The 18,812-nt window shown below is 56.6% G+C and overlaps 1 protein-coding gene across 1 annotated transcript; it reads right to left on the bottom strand.

Annotated features, from left to right (window-relative positions):
* Positions 1 to 2,270: 2,270 nt before the first annotated feature.
* On the bottom strand, positions 2,271 to 5,065 carry NKX6-1 (NK6 homeobox 1). The gene is made up of 3 exons (XM_075709661.1): positions 4,444 to 5,065; positions 3,621 to 3,793; positions 2,271 to 2,522 (listed from the first exon to the last, which is right to left on the bottom strand). The coding sequence occupies exons 1-3, from the start codon at positions 5,063 to 5,065 to the stop codon at positions 2,271 to 2,273; spliced, it is 1,047 nt and encodes a 348-aa protein (XP_075565776.1).
* Between the last annotated feature and the right edge of the window lie 13,747 nt (positions 5,066 to 18,812).

The raw sequence follows: 18,812 nt of genomic DNA, 5'->3' as shown, positions 1-18,812 counted from the left end.
AGAAGTAAATTAACTGGAAAGCCTCAGTCGCTGCCGCAGTCAACTGGAAAAAAAGGGGCCGGGGCGCGGCGGGGCGGGAGGCGCTCACGGCGGCCCCGGGGCACCCGGGAGGGTGCGGGGGCCGGGGCTGGGAGGGCGCTGATCCCCCCCGGGGCCGGGGGAGCGGGTGCTCTCCGAGCCGGGGCCGGCTTGAGCCCGGCCGGCGGCAGCGGAGCCCGGTTGGGCTCCGCTGCCGCCGGCCGGGCTCAAGCCGGCAGCGGCCGGTCCCCCCCCGGTGGTCCGGACCCCCCGGTATTTTCCTTTCTTTCCCACGGCCCCGCAAAACCCGCGGGGAAATCATAAGGGCGAGAGCCGGCACTCTGGAAACCACCCGGCCTTTCCCTTCCTGCCTTTACAACGCCTCGGGAAATTTTTTTTTTTTTATTTTGGGGGTGGGGGGGGGGTGTCGGTGGGCGATGGGCAGCCCCCGGTATCCCCACCCGGGAGAGCTCGGGCAGCCGTGCCGAGGCGGCCGCCCAGCACCGGAGTCGCTCCCTCCCGCCGGCCCCGGCATTGTGTTAAGCCGAAAGAGGAATAAAACCCTGCTCCACTTTTTCCCGCCTCCCCCCCCGTATAGGAAATGATTCACAAATTTACGGAAGAATACCAATTTATTTATTTTTTTCCTCCAGAATAGCTGGCCATTTTCTCTCATGTCAGCGCTTCTGTTTGCTCTGCTGCAGCCGTGAAAAAAAGCGATTGTTTCTGGTCTGTTTAGATATGGAAATGATCGCGTCTAGATAATGAGTTTCAATTTAAACCAGTTGTTTCGGTATTGGGTCTAACTATTTACTCTAGACCCTTAGCCAGGCTTTTATTTTATTCGCCGTTTTCTTCTCGGAAAGCAGTTTCTTTCCCATAATAATGGTATAACACTCTGCCCTCGAAAACAGCTTGCGTCGCCCACCGCTTTAAAAGTTAATGCAGCCTAATTTAGGCTGAGACGAACCGCTCCGGGGGCCGGGTGGAAACTCTGCCTGCCCGCTCACGCCATCCCTGTCCCCAAACGAGCCGCCGCTTATTTTATTTCGTATCCTTCTTCAACCCCCACCACAAAGTGGACAACTTCCATGTGTCAAAAAAAAAAAAAAAAAAAAATCAAAACCAAAAACCAAACCAACCAACCCAAAAAACCCTACTACTGAGATTGACCAAAAGATCCTGCAAATTATCTCTTTTTTTTTCCTGCTCCTGTACCGTGGTTTCATTATTTAATCTCTGACGAGATCAGATTATCTGTACCCTTTATTGAAGGCAGCAGACGTCTTTAAACTGGTTTAATTGATTTATCTTTTTTTTTTCTTTTTAAACAGAAAGTGCATTACATTTAACTGGTCTTGCAAAGGGCTTTTCTTCTCTTTACAAACCGAATTGTTTTTAATATAAATTAATAAATGTTAAGATGCTATATCACGATATATCATCGTTATTAGCTTAAAAAAAAAGAAAACAATTTACATTCTATAGTATTCCGTATGATACAAAAGAAAACACACTTTAAATTCAATTACAGCAACTAAATGAATTTTATATTTTGACTGAAAGTGGTTGTGACAATTCCCACCAGCTACTTTTTCAACACGCGGTTGATTGGAAACGGTGTTAAGTGAAAGCAAACTCTGTCCCTTCGCCCTCTCCCCCCTCCCTCTCTGCACGACGACCGCAACAGAAAGTGTTTCAAAAATACTAATAAATAGCACGCGGGGCCGCTGCGGTTTCGGCCCGAGGGAGGGGCCGGTGGCAGCCACGGCGGCTTTTTCCTCGGCGGCCCCGCTGCCGCCCGTCTCGGGGCTCGGGGTCTCCCCCCGGTGCCGCCCGTCTCGGGGCTCGGGGTCTCCCCCCGGTGCCGCCCGGCGGCGGGGGGCGCGGGCCGGGCGGGGGGGCGGCGCCCCCGGCCCCCGCTGTACAAAAAAAGAAGGTATTTTACATTTTAAATATTCACAGTAAGGAACGCCTATGGTCGCGGTGACACACGGTTTATTTACAAAGAGCCGGCAACAGGCGGCCGCCGCACCGCCGGGAGCGGCAGCGGGGCCGGGGCAGCCCCCGCCGCCCGCGACCCTACAATAACACGCGGCGCCGGGGGACGGGCGCGCCCGCTGGGGGCCCGCTCCGCCGCAGTCCTCTCTGCTCCCCGTCCGGCTTCTCCTCCTCCTCCTCCTCCTCCCGGGCGCGTAGAGTCTAGAAAAATAGATCTGTACATCTCCGAGCGCGGCGGCGGGCGGAGCGGGCTAGGCGGAGGCCTCCCCCTCGGGGGGGTGCAGCAGCAGCCCGCCGCCCCCCGGCTTGTGTTTCTTCAGCAGCTGCGTGATCTTCTCGTCGTCCGAGTTGGGGTCCAGGGGCTTGTTGTAGTCGTCGTCCTCCTCCTCGTTCTCCGAGGCGCCCTTCAGCCGCTCCGTCTCCGAGTCCTGCTTCTTCTTCGCCGTCGCCATCTCCGCCGCGTGCTTCTTCCGCCACTTGGTCCGTCGGTTCTGGAACCAGACCTGCCCCCGCCGCCGCCGTCACCGCCACCGGCACAGCCACCGGCACCGGCGCCCGCGGCCGCTCGCCCCCCGCCGGCGCGGCCGAGCCCGGCCGCCCCCGCCCCGCCGCCCCGCGCTTCCCCGTCCCCGGCCTGCGGCACCGAGCCCCGCCTCGCCAGCGGTCGGACAATTTCCCCGTCAACGAAAAGCAGCCGAGCCCCGGGGCGCCGCGCTCCCCGCGGCCGCAGCCAGCCGGCCCACCGCCCCCAAACCCCCGCGGCGGGCCCGGGGCCCTCCCTGCCCGGCGGGGGGAGGGGGGAACGCACATTTCGGGCTGAATCCCCCCCCCCCCCGCCGCCCCCGGCCCGCCAGATGTATTTGTTCTCTGGCAGGGCGCTGCCAGAGGAGGGGGTTATTTTCATTGTAGAGGCTGCAATAATTTATTCGCAGCCGTGGGGACATATTTGCCGTGACAAAGGAGGCTCTCCCGGTCAGTCTGGAAGCGGGAGCACCGCCGGGAGGCCCCTCTGGCCGAGCCCGCCCCGTGTCCCTGCGCCCGCGGGGCAAAGGCCGCCCCGCACGTCCCCGGCGGGCTCAGCCCGCTCCCCCGACTCCTCACGCCTCCGCGTTGCCCCCACAGGCTCAGAGTTTCTCCAAAAACGCAGAGTTTGGGGCGGGACAGTGCGAGCGGGGGGCGCGGTCCCTGCCCGGCAGCCCGGGGCCACGGAGCGCGGTGGGCGCTGAAGGGGCCAGGCGGTTTTGCGTGGGGTGCGGGCCAGAGTCGCTACGACCTGACACCCCCCCCAAACCCTTCCCGCGCTTCCCCGAACCCCCGTGGCGTTCAGGCTGAACGCACCGGGCCTCCCACCCTTGCTTGGGTTTGGTTGGTTTGGGGTTTTTGGGTTTTTTTTTTTATAAAATCCCCTTTAAAACATCCTTCTGAGCCCCGCCGGTAAGGTAACGAAGGGCGAGTTGCTGGCAGCCGCCGGGGAAGCCCTCGCCGTGCGCCCGCGGGCTCGGCCGCCCCGGCCCGCAGCATCTCCGGCCGCCCGAGGCGGACCCGGTTTCGGCGGCGGGGCCCTTTTGTTCCCCGGTGCGAGCGTGAGCCGCTCCTCTCACCTTGACTTGGCTCTCCGTCATCCCCAGCGAATAGGCCAGCCGGGCTCGCTCCGGGCCCGCCAGGTATTTCGTCTGCTCGAAAGTCTTTTCCAGGGCGAAAATCTGCTGGCCAGAAAAAGTGGGTCTGGTATGTTTTCTCTTTCCGTCCTTATCCAGCAAAATTGAGCCTTGATCTGGCGGGGGGGGAGAGAAAGGGAAGGCACGGACAGACACGTTAATCTACGGATTTGGGAAAGCGCTTCGCTCTCAAGCGGCCCTGGGGGTTTCTCTCCGCGGGGGGGGTGGGGGGTCTGTAACGAAACTGCTGCCTGGACACGGCGGCGGCGCCAGCCGCCCGGCGCCCCCGGCTTGCTTTTCCTTTAAGGAGCGAAAATCTGAGCGGGCAATCGGCATCGTTTGCTAGAAACGCTGCAGCCAGTGCAAGCGAGGGGTAACGGCAAGTCCTGCTCGGGGAAAGTTTGTGCGCGCCCCTAAATCCAGCCCCGGCCCCCGAGAGTCCCCGGCGGGGACGGTGACAGGCGGCGGCAGCGCGGCCGCCTTCCCCCGAGAGGGCTCCGCTTTTCGCCGGCGATAACCGACATTTTACAGGCTTTCGCGCCGACGGAGGGGGAGGGAGAAAGCAAAGCACAAACTTAGGAAACAAAAACAAAAGAAAGCGAGGCAAAGCCAGCCCCCCGGGCACGGCCGGGCCCGCGGGTGGGGGGCGCCGGGAGGGTCTCGCCGCGATGCCGGGGCGTGGGGGGCTCCCCGGCACCGGGAACGGGCTGCCGGCGGGGCTCCCCGGGCCCGCTCCCCCCGCTGCCCCGCGACGCCGGGTACTCACGGGGGGCGCAGGCGAGGCGGGCGTCCCTCCAGGGCGGGCTCTGCATCACCCCCGGCCAGAAGATGGGCGTCCGGCCGGGCAGCTCGGCCAGCGGCTTGGGGTAGCGCCCGGCGGCCACGGCGGCGGCGGCGGCGGCGGCCCCGGGGCTGAAGTAGAGGGCGGGCGGCGGCGGCGGCGGGGGGCTGAGGCTGCCGAAGCGGGGCAGCCCGGCCAGCAGCCCGGCGGGCGCCGCCGAGGAGGCGGAGGGCGAGGCGGAGGCGAGCGCGGCGCCGGGCAGGGGCATGGAGGGCCGGCTGAGGATGTCGTTGATGCCGTGCGGGGTGGCGGCCGAGAGCTGCGGCGGGGCCGAGCCCAGCGCCGAGAGCCCGCCCGCGGCGGCGGCGGCGGCGGCGGAGGCGGCGGCGGGCGCCTTGAGGCCGGGGGAGCCGAGCGGCGGCGAGGGCGAGGCGGAGGCGGGCGAGGCGGAGGCGGAGGAGGAGGAGGCGGGCCCGGCGGGCAGGGGGTACGCGGGGTACAGCGGCGCCTTCATCTCGGCCATGCTGTGCAGGGCGGCCAGCGGCGGGCTGCCCAGCAGGAAGGCGCCCTGCCGGGGCGCGCCGTCCATCTGCCCCAGCGCCAGCATCCCCGCGCCGCCGCCGCCGCCGCCGCCGGGCCGGGGCGGGGGGCCCGGCCGGCCCCTAGCTCCGCGGGGCCCCGGCGGCCGGCCCGGGGGTGCCGCCCGCACCGGCGCCGCGCATCCAGCCCGCGGGGGCCGCCGCCTCTAGCGGGGAGCGGCGCGCCCGAGCGGCGGCCCCGCCGCCCCGCCGGGCATCGGGGCTGCGCCTGGGCGGCCGCTGCCGCGGAGAAAAGCGGTGCCGCTGCCGGCGGGCGGCTGCGGACGCGCGTCGGCGCCGGTCCGTGCGGACGCGCGTCGGTATCTCTCTCCTCTCGCCGGGGGCCGGGGGCTCACAGCGGCGCGGGGGCCGCGCTGGCCGCCCCTGCCTCCTCGCCGGCGCCCCGCATCCCTCCCGGCGCTGCTGCCGCCGGCGCGGCCGTGGGGCTGGGGGCGCGCTGACTGCCGCCCCGCGCCGCTCCCGCCTCCTTTAGCGGGGCTCGGCCGCGGCGCGCGCGGCGGCGGCGGCGGCGGCGGGGGCGGGGCGGCGGCTGGGCCTGCCCACCCGCGCCGCGCCCGCCGCGGCCTCGCCGGGCTCCCCCCGGCTCCCCGCCGCCTTCCCCTTATGCTCCCCCCGCTCCCGCTCCCGCTCCCGCCTGTTTCCTCCCCTCTCCCCTCTCCCCTCCTCTCCTCTTTCCTCGCCTTTTCCCTCTCCCTTTTCCTCTCCTTTTTAGAAAAGAACAGAACCATTAAAGTTGGAAAAGACCCCTAAGGTCGTCTAGTCCAACCTATTACTTCTTCCTTTCCCTCTCCCTTTTCCTCTCCTTTTTCCTTTCCCTCCCCTTTTTTCCTTTCCCTTTCCCTTTCCCTCTCTTTTTCCCGTTTCCTCTCCTTTTTCCTCGTCTTTTTCCTTTCCCTTTTTTCTTTCCCTTTTTCCTTTCCCTTTCCCTCTCCTTTTCCCTTTTCCTCTCCTTTTTCCTCTCCCTTTCCCCTGACTTTTCCTCTCCTTTTTCCTCTTCTTTTTCCTTTCCTTTTTTCCATTGCTTTGCCTTTTCCTTTGCTTTTTCCGTTCCCCTTTCCTTTTAGGCTTTTTTTTTTTCTTTTTTCTTTTTTTCTTTGTCTTTTTTCTTTTTCATTTTCTTTTTCGTTTTCATTTTCATTTTCTTTGTCTTTTTTCTTTTTCTTTTTCTTTTTCTTTTTCTTTTTCTTTTTCTTTTTCTTTTTCTTTTTCTTTTTCTTTTTCTTTTTCTTTTTCTTTTTCTTTTTCTTTTTCTTTTTCTTTTTCTTTTTCTTTTTCTTTTTTCTCTCGTTTTCTTTTCCTTTTTCCCCCTTCCCCCACTCTCTCATTTTTCGCCCTCTTTTCCTCTCTTTTTCTCCCCTCTCACTCTTTCTCTCTCTCCCCTTATCTATTCACATCCCACGCTTGCTTGCTTGCTTGCTTGCTTGCTTGCTTGCTTGCTTGCTTCCTTCCTTCCTTCCTTCCTTCCTTCCTTCCTTCTTCCTTTCTCCCCTTTCCCTGTCTCTCTCTCCCCCGCTCTGCCTCCCCGCACCGAGAACGGTTCCGGGGAGCGGAGCCTCTCGAGTCCCTGCCGGGCCTGCCCCGCCGCCCCCCCCGTGCGGCCGCATGGAGCCGGCGGCGCCGCCCGACCCTCCCCGCACGCTTCTCGACACGCGTGGGTGCTCCCTGTACCCGCTGCATGTCGGAACGGCGTGTCCGTCCCGCCGGGCTCCCGGCCGCTGCCCGGGGCTGTGCACCCGCGGCCCGCCGCGACGAGCCCCCTCGACACCGGTCCCCAGCGCCCGGGGCTGCTGGCGGCTCGTCCCGGCGGCTGGGGCTGGAAGGGAAAAAAATCCCGTGTGGCCCCTGAGAGCGTCCCACGGAGAGAAGAGCGGTGCAAAGCCACCCTAAACAATTTTTACCCTGTGCTGTCTGTGCCCGGGTGCGTGTGCCTGTGGGGAACTCTATTTCCTCGAGCGTGGAAAAAGGGGCTGGTGTGGAATTTCGATTTTTTTTTTTTTTTTTTTTTGGTAATTACGGATCTTAGATAAAGCGGAAGCATGTTGATCCTCGACCTGCGACGGTGTTTCCTTCTATTTCTAAATATCCCCTGTTGCTCGGAATTGTTTTAGTTTCATTTACAAAGCCGCGAAAAAAATGTACTTGGAGAAAGGGCGCGTAGAGCAGGATCTTGCCTCGCCGTAACTTTTGCACAGCCACACAAACTGCGCCTCTGAGAAGCTCGCGTTTAAGTCTCCGGGTTTGATTTTTTGGGTTTGGGTTTTTTTGGGCTGTTGTGTTGGGTTTGGGGGGTTTTTGGTTTTGGTTTTTTTTTTTGGTTTGGTTTTTTGTTTGTTTGTTTGTTTTGGGTTGTTTGGTTTTTTTTTTTTTTTTTGTCCTTGGGTCACTTCTCAAATATTCGAAAAGGAGAACCAAAAAAGTCCTTTCCTGCCGGTTTCAGGGGAGCCAGCGAACGCTCGGCCGCGGCAGCCCCGCACCACCTGCCCCGCGGCCCCGGGCGCGCCGGGGCTCGGCTCGGGCAGCGGGCAGCGGGCGCGGGGAGGGGGAAGCCTGCCTCTGAAAGCGTCCGATTTGCATTTTAATGGGGGGAAGAAAAATTAAGCCGCGTTTGGAAGCGTAGAGGCAGGCGAGGGGAGGCCCGGCCGTGCGGCCAGCACCCAGGGGAGCCGCTTCTCCTCCCGCCGGCCGAGGAGACGGCGCGGAGGCCGGGGTCTGCACTGGCCTGGCTCGGGGGGAGCGGGCAGGGGCTCCCCCCGCCGCCCCGCACCCGCCGCCTCCCTCCTCGGAGCGCCCCGAGGCAGCGTTGCCAGGGGCGGCCACCGGCAGCGGCGGCAGCTTCAGCCGCGGCTCCGCGCTGGCGGCGGGGGGAACCGGGGCCTGAGCCCGCAGGGATGGATCCGGCCGCCCGGCGCCTGTTCCTGCCGTGCGGGGCCGGCGGTGCGGGGCTGCCGCGGGCTGCCGTGCCCCTCGGGGCTGCCGTGCCCCTCGGGGCTGCCCTGCCGCTCGGGGCTGCCGTACCCCTCGGGGCTGCCGTACCCTTCGGGGCTGCCGTGCCCCTCGGGGCCGCGGCGGGCAGCCAGCCGTGCCCCCGCCGTGCCCAGCCCGCCGGCAGCGGCACCGGCTGCTCCGCTGGCTCCGCGCTTCCTTCCCGGCCGAAGCGGGAGTTCAGCGCCCAGCCACCGCCGGGGTTGTGTTCTAGAGAAAGCAAAACAAAACAGTGCCTCCCGCACAAACCGCTTCTCCTTCCGTCCTCCTGCAATGAACGGGTGGCATCGTGGAAAGGAGCGTGTATTTGGGGGCCGCCTCGTGCAACTTCTTTCCTAAAAATCGCGTCGCAGGTGAGATGGCGCTCAGAGGGCTGACCCGTGCTCGAGCAAGAGTTCGGATTCAACATCAGCCGTCAACGTCACCTCCCTTCTGTGTCTTTAATAACTGTCACCCAGAAATATTTGAGAATAGTGATACCTAGTTCCTTTTCCACGCTCGGTTTTTGGTTTTGCCCAAGCACAGCCGTGGGCAGGCAAAGTTACTCAGCCGGCGGCCGGGGGCTGTGCCGTGCCGCTCAGCGGCCGAGCAGCGGGTGGGGGGCACCGTGAGCACCCTACCAGCGGTGGGAGTGGAAACCACCCCGATCACAAACTTCCCCAGCGGGGTGAGCAAACCGCAGCCCGCAAACGCCGCAGCCACGCTTCTCCACGAGCACACGCGGGTGCTGAACGGGTCCGCTGTGGCCGGGGGTGCTCGCCCACACCCGGCTGCGTTTCACCAATTCCACTTTCTCATCATAAGCGCTTCACCGCCTTGTCGCAGATAACGCAACTGCCAAGTTCGATACAAGAGAGAGCGGCCGCCGAGCGAGCGTGGCGGTGCGGGCGGCGAGGAGGGGCGAGCAGCCGGCCTGCGGGACGGGGCAGGGGGCGAGCAGCCACCCGAAGGAGGCAATGCCGCGGGAGAAGAGCGGCTCCCGTGGAAACCCCGCTGGCCCGCGGGGAGGGAGCCCGCGGAGCCCCCGGGGGGCGGCGGGGGCCCGGGCAGCGAGGGGGCCCGGGCTGGAGGAGGCGGCGGGCAGGGGCGGCGGCGGGGGCGGGGGGGTGGGGGGGGCTGAGGTTGCGATGGAGACCCCGGTCACCCCGAGCGGAGGCGAAGAAGAGATGTGAATGAAGAGGTATACGGAAGGAGCGTTGTCAGAAAAAAAAGCTGTAGTTATTTGTTTGCTCGTTCGAGGCGTAGCAAGTACGAGTGCTGGAGCAGCTGCGCCTCTGAAATTCACGTTGGCTGGAATGGTCCCAGCGTTATCTGAAAGGAAAAAAGAACCCATGAGAACACCTAAAATTAAAAGGTCCAACGCGCTTTGGCATAGCAGGGGCAGATATTCTTCACGCCGATGAGACGGGGACCCGAACTGCGCCTTGCTGCACCGGCTGCGGTGTCCAGCTGTGCCCGGCGCGGTGCCCCCAAGGGGGGGCTGGCCCTGCCCTGCCCGCAGCTCTCAGCCCCCCAGCAGTGGGGACAGATGCCAGGGACCCCACCGTGCCCAGCTTTTGCCCCGGGAAGTCATCGTCATCGGGAGAAGGCTCTGTCTGAACTAAATCAAGTAATCGCTTTATTTAGCAAACAAAATGCTTTGCCATTACCGTATGTTCTTCATGGCGAGCAAGCAGCCGGTTACCTTCTTAAAGTGATGGATAGGTATTTAGGCACCTTTTTGTTGTAGCAGCACTGTAAAGCCACCAAATCATTTGTTGCCTGCCCTACGTGGTGGAGAGGAACTGAGCCAGGAAAGCCTAATGTTCTTCTGGGTGCTAATTCCATCTCTTAATCAAGTTCTGATTACCAAAAAGGAAGACAGAGCATAAAAATGCTATAAAGATTTAAAATTTTTCTCTCTTGCCCATAATTCACGCCGCAAATGTGTCCATTATGGCATTCACTCTAGCAGGAAAATTGTGATGCTGTTGCAAGATTCCCTACAGCAGAGATCCTGCCAATGATGATGAACAATCTCGGTCCATATGCTAGCTCTATACAGCTCTATAGTACCAGTGTGCTCTCATTCTCTTTCCGCTTCCTCAAAAACATGGAATATCTGAAGAACAGTAAAAGCTAATTAAAAATAGTTAATAGGTTAATCAGGCTCAGTCTTATATTTATCTAATGCAGAGCACTGATTCTTTAGTGATGTAGCTTTGAGGCATTACCACGAGCCAAGAAAATGAATCAGACATTTAATGGAGATGTGGAAACGGAAATTTCTTGTAAGACGACAAAATCGCAAGCCAATAATACACTAAAATATAATAAAGTTATCATTAAAATTCCACGCATGAAATGCCATCCTCTGTGTCCTCTCTCGCTAGGTGACAAACCGAGGCAAAGCTGGCCAGAAAATTTTTCAGGAGCCAGGCCTTTGGATACATCTCACCTGCTTTTTAGCATTCTTGTCCCAGAGTATCTGCCTGCAGACCTCTGGTGACAGCCAAAGGCAGAGGCATCACTTGGCGGGTGACCCCACTGCGGACCCCCTGGTTTGCTCTTCAGAGCGCCAAGGGCCGTGAAACGCTGCCAGCTCTAGCCAGGGCTGTACTGGAGAGGTCAACCTAGGACTGACAGCGCTTTGCGTTACTTATTCGGTCTGACCACGCAGGAATGGTTTCTGTGGGTAGCAGCTTCCCCTTCCCAGCCCGTGGCGGATGCTGTGAGCTCTGCCTTCCCGGGGGGTTCCAGTGACTTCTGAGGACACGCTCATGTCACTTTGCTGCTCTAAGGCTGTGCTCCCCACATGCTGGCCGAATTTCTGTTTCCGTTTACACTGAAGAATAACTGGGAACAGAGGCTGAGGCTGTAATGAGACTGAGTGGGAACAGGACCTGGTCGTTGCCTTTTAAAAACAGCCGCAAGGACAAGGCAGGTGTTGCAGGCTGCCGCTTACAGCCACCTCTGTTGCCATTTCAATATTTCTTTTGCTTTTCTTAAATGAGATGCTCATGTATTTTCCATATCCTCAGTAAGGCAAAATATTTTTCTCCATTCCGGAGCATTGAAAATATTTGATGCTGGCGCAGAGTAGTTACTTTTACTTTTGATTTGTGATCGTTGGTCCAGCCTGACCCCTGCTGGGGGAAAGCCAGGAGGAGAGGATTACAAGTGCGAAGTATCCGTCTGTCCGGGATCCACAGGTTCACCAGAGACCATTCCTGGGGCAGTCCTGCTCTGAACGCCTCTCCCAGCCCCAAGCCCATGCCCTGCTCAGGCTCTGCCCTCATTGCACGCTCCCCTCTCGGCAGTGCAAGCCTTACCCGAAGTTTGTCCGGCTTACATCTCCAAAGACGGCCCACCACCTCCGTTGTTACGCTGTGGTGTGGAGGCGACATAGATCTATTTAATGTGGCCGCAGGGACCCGCTGCAGGTGCACCCAGTGCTCCGCTGGCACCCTGGCTCCAAAGACCTGCTAGCGATAGCTGTGTGGCATTACTGATTACCAGGTCTCCGTTTGTCCTAACTAATTAGTGCGCAACAGATTTCTCAACAAATGCCATGTTTGTCTATTCCTGTGTGGTACTACTGAGAGCTGCAGCCAGCACAGATGTGGCTGTGATGCAACGCAGCATTTGGAGAAGCTGTTTCCCTCTAGCCACGTGCTTGCGAAGGGCCGCAGTCCTGGCGGTAGGGATGGCCCTTCATTCCACTGGGAACAGGAGCAGCAGCGCCAGGGGTGGCTCCTGCCTCTGTGCACCTCAGTATGCAGCGTGATTGCTTTTGAGCGGCCTGCTCCATTTCCAGGTGGGCTTGGGGAGCACCACGAGGACTGGACATGTGTGGCTGATCAGACACAGGCAAGGAAACTATTTTGGAAACCTGCTATTAACAGTCATGCTGAAATGTATGTGTCATAGGCCAGATGTGTAACAGCAGCGACAAGGAGCACTGGTGCTCTATCTCCCTCGCTTATCTTTGCCTAAGGACAGTGAAGGTGCCACCCTTCCAAAGTTACCTCCCTTTTTCTTTCCATTGCGCACTGCTGCACATAAATTTCCTGCTGTGCTGCGTATGTGCACATGAGCTGTGGATAAAGATACCAGTTTAGACCCAAACGAAGTTCACCCGTCATCCCCTGGCCCCGGTTGGCCAGTCGAGCCACCCAAGCATGTGCAGGGCAGTGAGTGTCCCCATGGCTGCAGTTGGTGGGTATGGGTCCCGGCACTACCCTGCCACTCATGCGAGCCCTTTCCTGATGCGGATAACCAGGTATGCTGTAAGGCTGAAACTAATGTCTGGCTTTACTTTGGTTTCACATTAATAGCAAAAATCTATGGAAATTTAACTGGCGTAGCTGGAGCTTTTATGTAGTTTCTTTCACTCTGTGAGACAAATATATGTACGGTAGGCCATCACTGGCTATCGATCTTTAAGCAGCCCCCCGTGGAAATCAGCAGAGAGAGCTTTGCTTAGAAATTGTTGGCACAGGGTGGTCCAGTGTCAGGGAACTGGAAATCGTTAAATTGATGATCTAAATGGGGATGGGAGGGAGAAAGCGATGGCAGTAGCTATCATTATGTGCATATTTTTATGATTTTTAGAAAATCGTATTTCAGCATTTTCCATCACATCGAAGGCTGGCAGGGCTGCATTGATTAGCAGATTCAGACTGAATGACAGAGAAAATTACTGGGAGCGGTACACTTGGTAACGCGACTTTGTTTCAGAAAAGACCTCGCTTGCTTCAGCGTAACAACACGCCGAGGGGCACCAGCGGCGTGCCGGCGCAGGGAGGGCTCAGGGAGCGGGGCTGGGGCACGGCGTGCGGGGAAGCCGCAGGCCGTGCCCCCGGAGCCGGCGGGTTCCCGGGGCTGCCGCCGGGCGCCGGCGCCGTGCCCGCTCCGGCAGCTCCACCTAGCGAGGAGCGCTCCCGGCCGCCGGCGGTGCGGGCTCTCCGCCCGCTCTCCGCCGCTGCAGACCACAGCCCTGCATCCGCAGGGCAAGGCAGGCCTTCCCTGTCTTCCCCACCCTCCTCGGTCCTGGGGCCAGCAGCCCAGGCCAGGGCTCCGGCGGAGGCAAGCTCTCCCCCAGCCCCGCAGCGGCAAGGACCACCTCAAGCACCCAGCTCTCCTGGCCGAGCCTCCCGAGGAGCAAGGCTGGGAGAGAGAAGCTCTTGTCAGGGAAGGGTGCGAGGACCGAGGTGGAAGCTTGGTGCTTTCAGCCTTTCTCTCACAGCCTGCTGAAAAAACACCTCAGCTGGTCTACAGGGGGGTTATCTCAATAAGGAACTTTATCTGGATTGCCACCCCCAAGCCCTTCGCTTGTGAATCACTGTAACACACTCAGGTCACACTGAGCTTCCCTTGCTCCAAAGCCCCTTGCCTCACTTCTCTGGACCTGGGCCAGCTCAGCAAGGCCCTGCTGTCTTGGCCATGCTGGACCTGGCCTGGCACAGGCCAGTGACAAGAGGCCAAGCGGCTGGTTAGTCTCAGTGCGCAGGCAAATATCCAGGGCAAATGCCGAGGGACGTGCTGCCTGGGCCAGTCCCCCTGCCTCCGCAGAGCAGCAGAGCAGACCCTGCGCTCTCCTTCCCATCACCGTAAAACCTTACTTACCAGGTCATGTCCTGCACGAAGGCCATCTGCTTGCTTTGTAGCTTTATTAGAATATAATAAGGGGAGATACAAACCTATTTGTATAATTGTGAAGGACGTGATGCTTCCGCCTGCCCCATGCCAGCAGAGGCTGCTGTGCCATAACAGAAGAGGCAAGAGTGGCTCCTCCTGGACAGGGCCAGGACTGTAAGCTGCACCATTGCTTCAGGTGTGCGCCATTGCTTTCCTGGCCATTTGCTGGAGCAGAGTGGCCTGGCAGCAGGTTGAGCAGCAGGAAGGAGTTACTTCCCTCCCTCATGTTGACATGCGGCACCATCCAGCCCTGCAAACTCCGGGTCGCCTTACCAGCCCCAACAACGGCGTGGGGTTTTGTTACATTGAGAGCTGAGCGGCACCTTCAGAGGCCTCAGGGGATGTGGTGGCTTCTGCCAGACTCAAGTCTATTCTCCAGGGGAGAGGACAAAGTGCCTCACACGACAGAGGCAACAGGCCTGCAGCCGCTCAGGGCTGCCGGCCTGGCCCTACAGCCGTAGGGAAGCGCTGGACGGAGAATGCTGTGGAGCCTGGGAGCTGCTGAGGGAAGCAGGAAGACTGATGGTCAGATTTTTCTGTAAATAGCTGAATCCTTAGGAGAGGAGGATTGTTCAAGGTTTTGTTTATTTCCCTGTGTTTTCCTCTCTCTAGAGAAGGGTAGGAGATGCAGACTGATAAAAACCTGGAGCTGGAAGGGGCAATTTCCTACTGTGAGAGTTTGAATCCAAATTCCCACCTCAGTTTGCAGTGGCCAAGGAGTCCTGGGATAAAGCATGCTGCCATTTCTTGCCCCACAGAGGAAACTGTCATTTTTCTACAGATTTCTTAGTCATCTCTACCGGCTTCCTCTCCTATTCACATTCAAGCTTGCTTTCTTCTCTGTCATAGCCCATGGTGTCAATAGGAGTCATGTTCTGCAGCTTGCATGAACTTATAGTGGTACTGGGGACAGGGCAGCAGGGAATCCTCAGCTGCAGTAAGATACCCAGGGGTTTTGTCTCTTCTACCTCCAGGAGTGTTCTTGATGCTTTGCTATTTTGAAATAATTTCTTCAAATACTAGCTTTGGTTAGCTGTCATGGTGGCATGAAGGATGCTGTTCCAAAAGCACCTTCTGGGTGTGTTGGTACAGCAGCTGGCTGAAAGTGCGTCTTCTTGTATTGGCGAGCAAGGAAGTTCTTTAGTTTGCAACTGCTTGAAAAAAACCTGGATCGAAGAGTGAGTGAGCCTGAAGATATGGTTCTGGACTTCTTTCTCTTGTTTTGGCTTTGCACTGCAGGCTTCAGGTAAGCAGGCAGCCATCTGGCACAACAGTAGAAGCAGTAGAAAGCCACTTGCTGTGGTTGCTCTCCATTCCCATTTTGGCTCTTGCTCTTCTGGCTGTACCTGACTGAGGACCAGCCAGATTGGTCAGAGCCCCAGAGGGAGCTAAAAATGTTCAGGATCAAGTGTTTTTCTAATAAATCTGGCACCTGCAGGTAAGAAAAAGAGGCATGAGAAGAACTTGTGGACAGCTGCCTCCATCTGTGCTGGTGATTTAGGGAGAGGTGAGATCAGGAACAGGAGTGCTGTGGCATACATCCAGAAGTCACCAGTCAAGATTTGCTCAGGAGCTTTCAATCACAATCCTGAAAACTTAAGAAAGAGTAGAGGCTTTGAGTCTCTGTCTTTTGTAGCTCATGTTTTCTTGGCTCTTTTTAGGTGAGGGGAAGACACTTCTCTCAACCTAGTAAAGAGCTCAGGGTCTCATATAACACAGTTCCAGTCCACAGGGTTTGGAGAAAGATGGCAAAAATGCTAAAGGTATAAGCAGTTAGTAATTTCTAGTGTATTTTGATGACTATACCACTGGAAGATAACTCTCAGAGAATTCACCTAAATCAATATGTAGGAGTACCTTTGTAAAGCACAAGATATACTTCAATCTGAAGACTACCACAACAAAATGGCAGCAAACCAGGACTTTACAGGGCAACCTTTCCAGATCATGACTGTAATGCTTGGCCTAATTGCATCCTGCCGACTACTTGCCACTTATAAAATACACTCTGAGTGTGCCATAATGCTCCACCTGTCCCTTGAGATAGGATAGTAAGATGGTATTGCTGGCAAAACCGAGTGGTATTTCATAAACTGCTAAAAATCAATGGTGATATCCTGCTCATGCCTTAGGTGAACTTTTCATATGAACTGGAAAGTAATAGGGTGGGTAATACTAGAGTTTGATTAAATGAAATGGCATAAAATTTTTTGAAAGCAGTATAAAAAGGAGGCTAGCAACTCCAGTGACAGAAAGCAGAGAGAAGTGCAAGCTGTGCTCCGTGCACCACAAATCAAGTAAACAGTAAATACTTCAGGTGGAAGCGTTACTCTGACCTGAGAATGGGAGAAGTTGTTGCTGAAACTGCAGAACAGCTTTTGCCTCGGCGTAACAAGATGGCAAAACACCCGTTGGTGGGACTCAGCCTCGTATCTGGCATGTGGGGGAGCACGTCTGTTGCAACGGGACGAAATGGGGTTTGCTCATAGTGTGGTAGGAAAGCCCCTTCCCTGAGAGCCCAACTGTCAGAGCGCTTTATGGTCTGCTCAGTTACATTGGAAGAACCACAATGACCTGAGACTGAAGAGGGAAAATAAAGTTTGGGCACAAGCACAGTCCCTTTGAGATCATGCAGGAGGGATTATCTCTTGCAGATGAGGACAGCTGGCTGTTAGATGCAGGCATGTGCAGTGTTAAGGCTGGTGCCAGCCATCTGTGTGTTAACATAAACGGTCTCCACCTCCAGTGAAACCGCTGGGAAGTGTACTGGGCACAAGGATTTTGCTTGGCTAAGTTTCTCCTGTCAAGGAGGTTTTGCCAAACAGTGGTGGGGTCTGTGTAGGAGGCGATAGGTCTCCTGTTCCTCCCTCCTGCCCTGCCCGCCGCAGGCGGTGGGTTAGGGTTCTGGACCGTGTCCTGTGAGGGACCAGGTGTCCCAGCACCCCCTGAGTCTCCGCCAGGCTGGCATGACTCCGAAGGTGCTGGTGAGCTGCCGCACCGTGCCCCAGCTGTGGGATCACCTCAAGGAACTATTGTGTATCTAGTGAGGCCTTTTTAAAAGCATCTTGTAAAACTTTACAGAGAGTGGTTTGCTCTTCAGCCCTGCCCAAAGCACTCAGGGGGTAAGCTAATTTCTCCGAAGACTTTAGACTGAATTCGGTGAGGAAGAGCTGATTCTGTCAGTGCTACATTTTGTGGGACTTGTCTAGAACAGAGCCAGCTCCTCTTTTCTCTCTGGCAGTCACTTCCATTTTGACGGAGTGGTACCATCAGTCCTTTTAAAGCATCCAGTGACTTCCCCTGCAGCCTTACCCAGCTGGAGTTGCAAAGGTATAGTCTCTACCCCTGGCATCAGCTAGTCTGTTTCCTCATCAGGCTTGTCCCCGCCTTTTTCCATGCCCACACACTCCTTGCAAAAGGTACACCTGCCAGCAGTGAAGAGCTGCAAGCCGATAAATTATGGTATTCCAAACAGAGGTTTGTATTAAAGGAAAAGATCTGCATGGATAATATAACATATAGTGCATGTGAAACCTCACAGGAAGGGTGTTGCAGATTCGTGGCATGTTCAGACAACCGTAACAAGTAAGTTCAAGAATTAATTTCACATCTCATATGAAAACAGCAGCAGCTTGCCAAACACCCACCATGTATGAACCCTTTTTTGGGAAAAAGCAAGAGCATCCCAGGGATTATGGTAGAAGGCAAGGATCAAGGATAACTCAGTAGTTGTGCAATACTCAGCCACTTGGACCAAAGAGAAGGTGACAGCTGCCTGGGGCAAAGGTTTCTGCAGCCAGACCTTTCACGGTGGTCACTAGATTATGTTCCTCAGACTTTCGTGCTTAATTTGGAAATAATGAGGTCAGTTTGTTTTGTTGTTTTGTTTTTTCTGGCATACAAGTGGCCTACTTTATGAAGTTCAAATGTGCAAGTAATAAGTAAATAATTCTCGGCCACAAATACCATGGACTATGATGTTTTTATGCCAGACTAGCAAACATAAACAGATTACGTGACATGTTAACTAAACACAAAAGAACAGTTCAGTGCTGTCAGTGGATTTAAATTACTAAAATATAGATATGTATGCTCTATTCAGGATGCCCTGGCAAAGCATCATTGGCTTTTGACCCATGTTAAACCCAGCAAGACAGTATTAGAGCTCATGCTATATTCATTTAGAGGGGGAAAAGCAGCCTCGTGATTGACTCATATGCTCCTATATTCCTGTGCAGCTTTCCTTTTTTTCAGCATCTGAGTCTACTGCTTAGAGCTGGAGGAGGATTCATCTCAGAGTGCACGGGTTGTGTAATAACAAGTGTCTGGCCTGGAATTTCAGCTTTGAGCATAGCCCAAGCACCTGGGCTCCAGCACCCTGCTCCCACGCGCAGTCTCAAGGCAGTGCCAGGCAGTGTTTTGCAGCTCTTGGTTTTGTCAGGGGAGCACAGGGTATTAATAGCTCGCCTTGTGCTTTGGAGAACAAACACTCAGCGTGATCTGAGGCTGTTGTATAGCTGTTCTTTCTCCTTCTTTCTGGCTTGGGGTTATCCTCTTTATAATGATCTAGGGATGCAAAAAGATTATAAACTGATTAAATGCAGTGCATTACAATATCGTTCATAATTAGTATTATCTGAGGGGATACCAAGCTGTTGTTGACATCATTTGACATTGCTGTCTATGCTGACAAGTGGGTATCGACATTTTCCACTTGTCTCACTTGTTCTGCACATTAGTAGGAATCCATTTAAAAAACCCAAAAGCTGCAAACAACTTCTGTTTCCGAGACTGCTAGCCATAGGGCTACTCAGCGTTACATCTGCAGATGTGCCGCTCTTTCCAGCACGCATTTTGAGCCGGATACCTTCTGTTCCTCAGCCTTTGAGCGGACAGAGGACCAGTTCCTTCCATTTGCTTCTGCTGCCGCAGCAACGAAGCAACCCTGCTCTGCTTCTCTCCTGCACAGGGGGCTTTCTGTTGGTCCGCGGAGACAACAGCAGCCCCTAGCCAGCTGCCTTTCTGTCGGGAGGCTGTATGCAGCTTATGTAAGTGCTTTAACGCAGGGCTTATATAACTGTTTTAATGTCAAGG

Source organism: Pelecanus crispus, chromosome 4 (assembly GCF_030463565.1).
Source record: "Pelecanus crispus isolate bPelCri1 chromosome 4, bPelCri1.pri, whole genome shotgun sequence".
NCBI lineage: Eukaryota > Metazoa > Chordata > Aves > Pelecaniformes > Pelecanidae > Pelecanus > Pelecanus crispus.
This window is presented reverse-complemented; position numbering and strand designations above follow the sequence as displayed.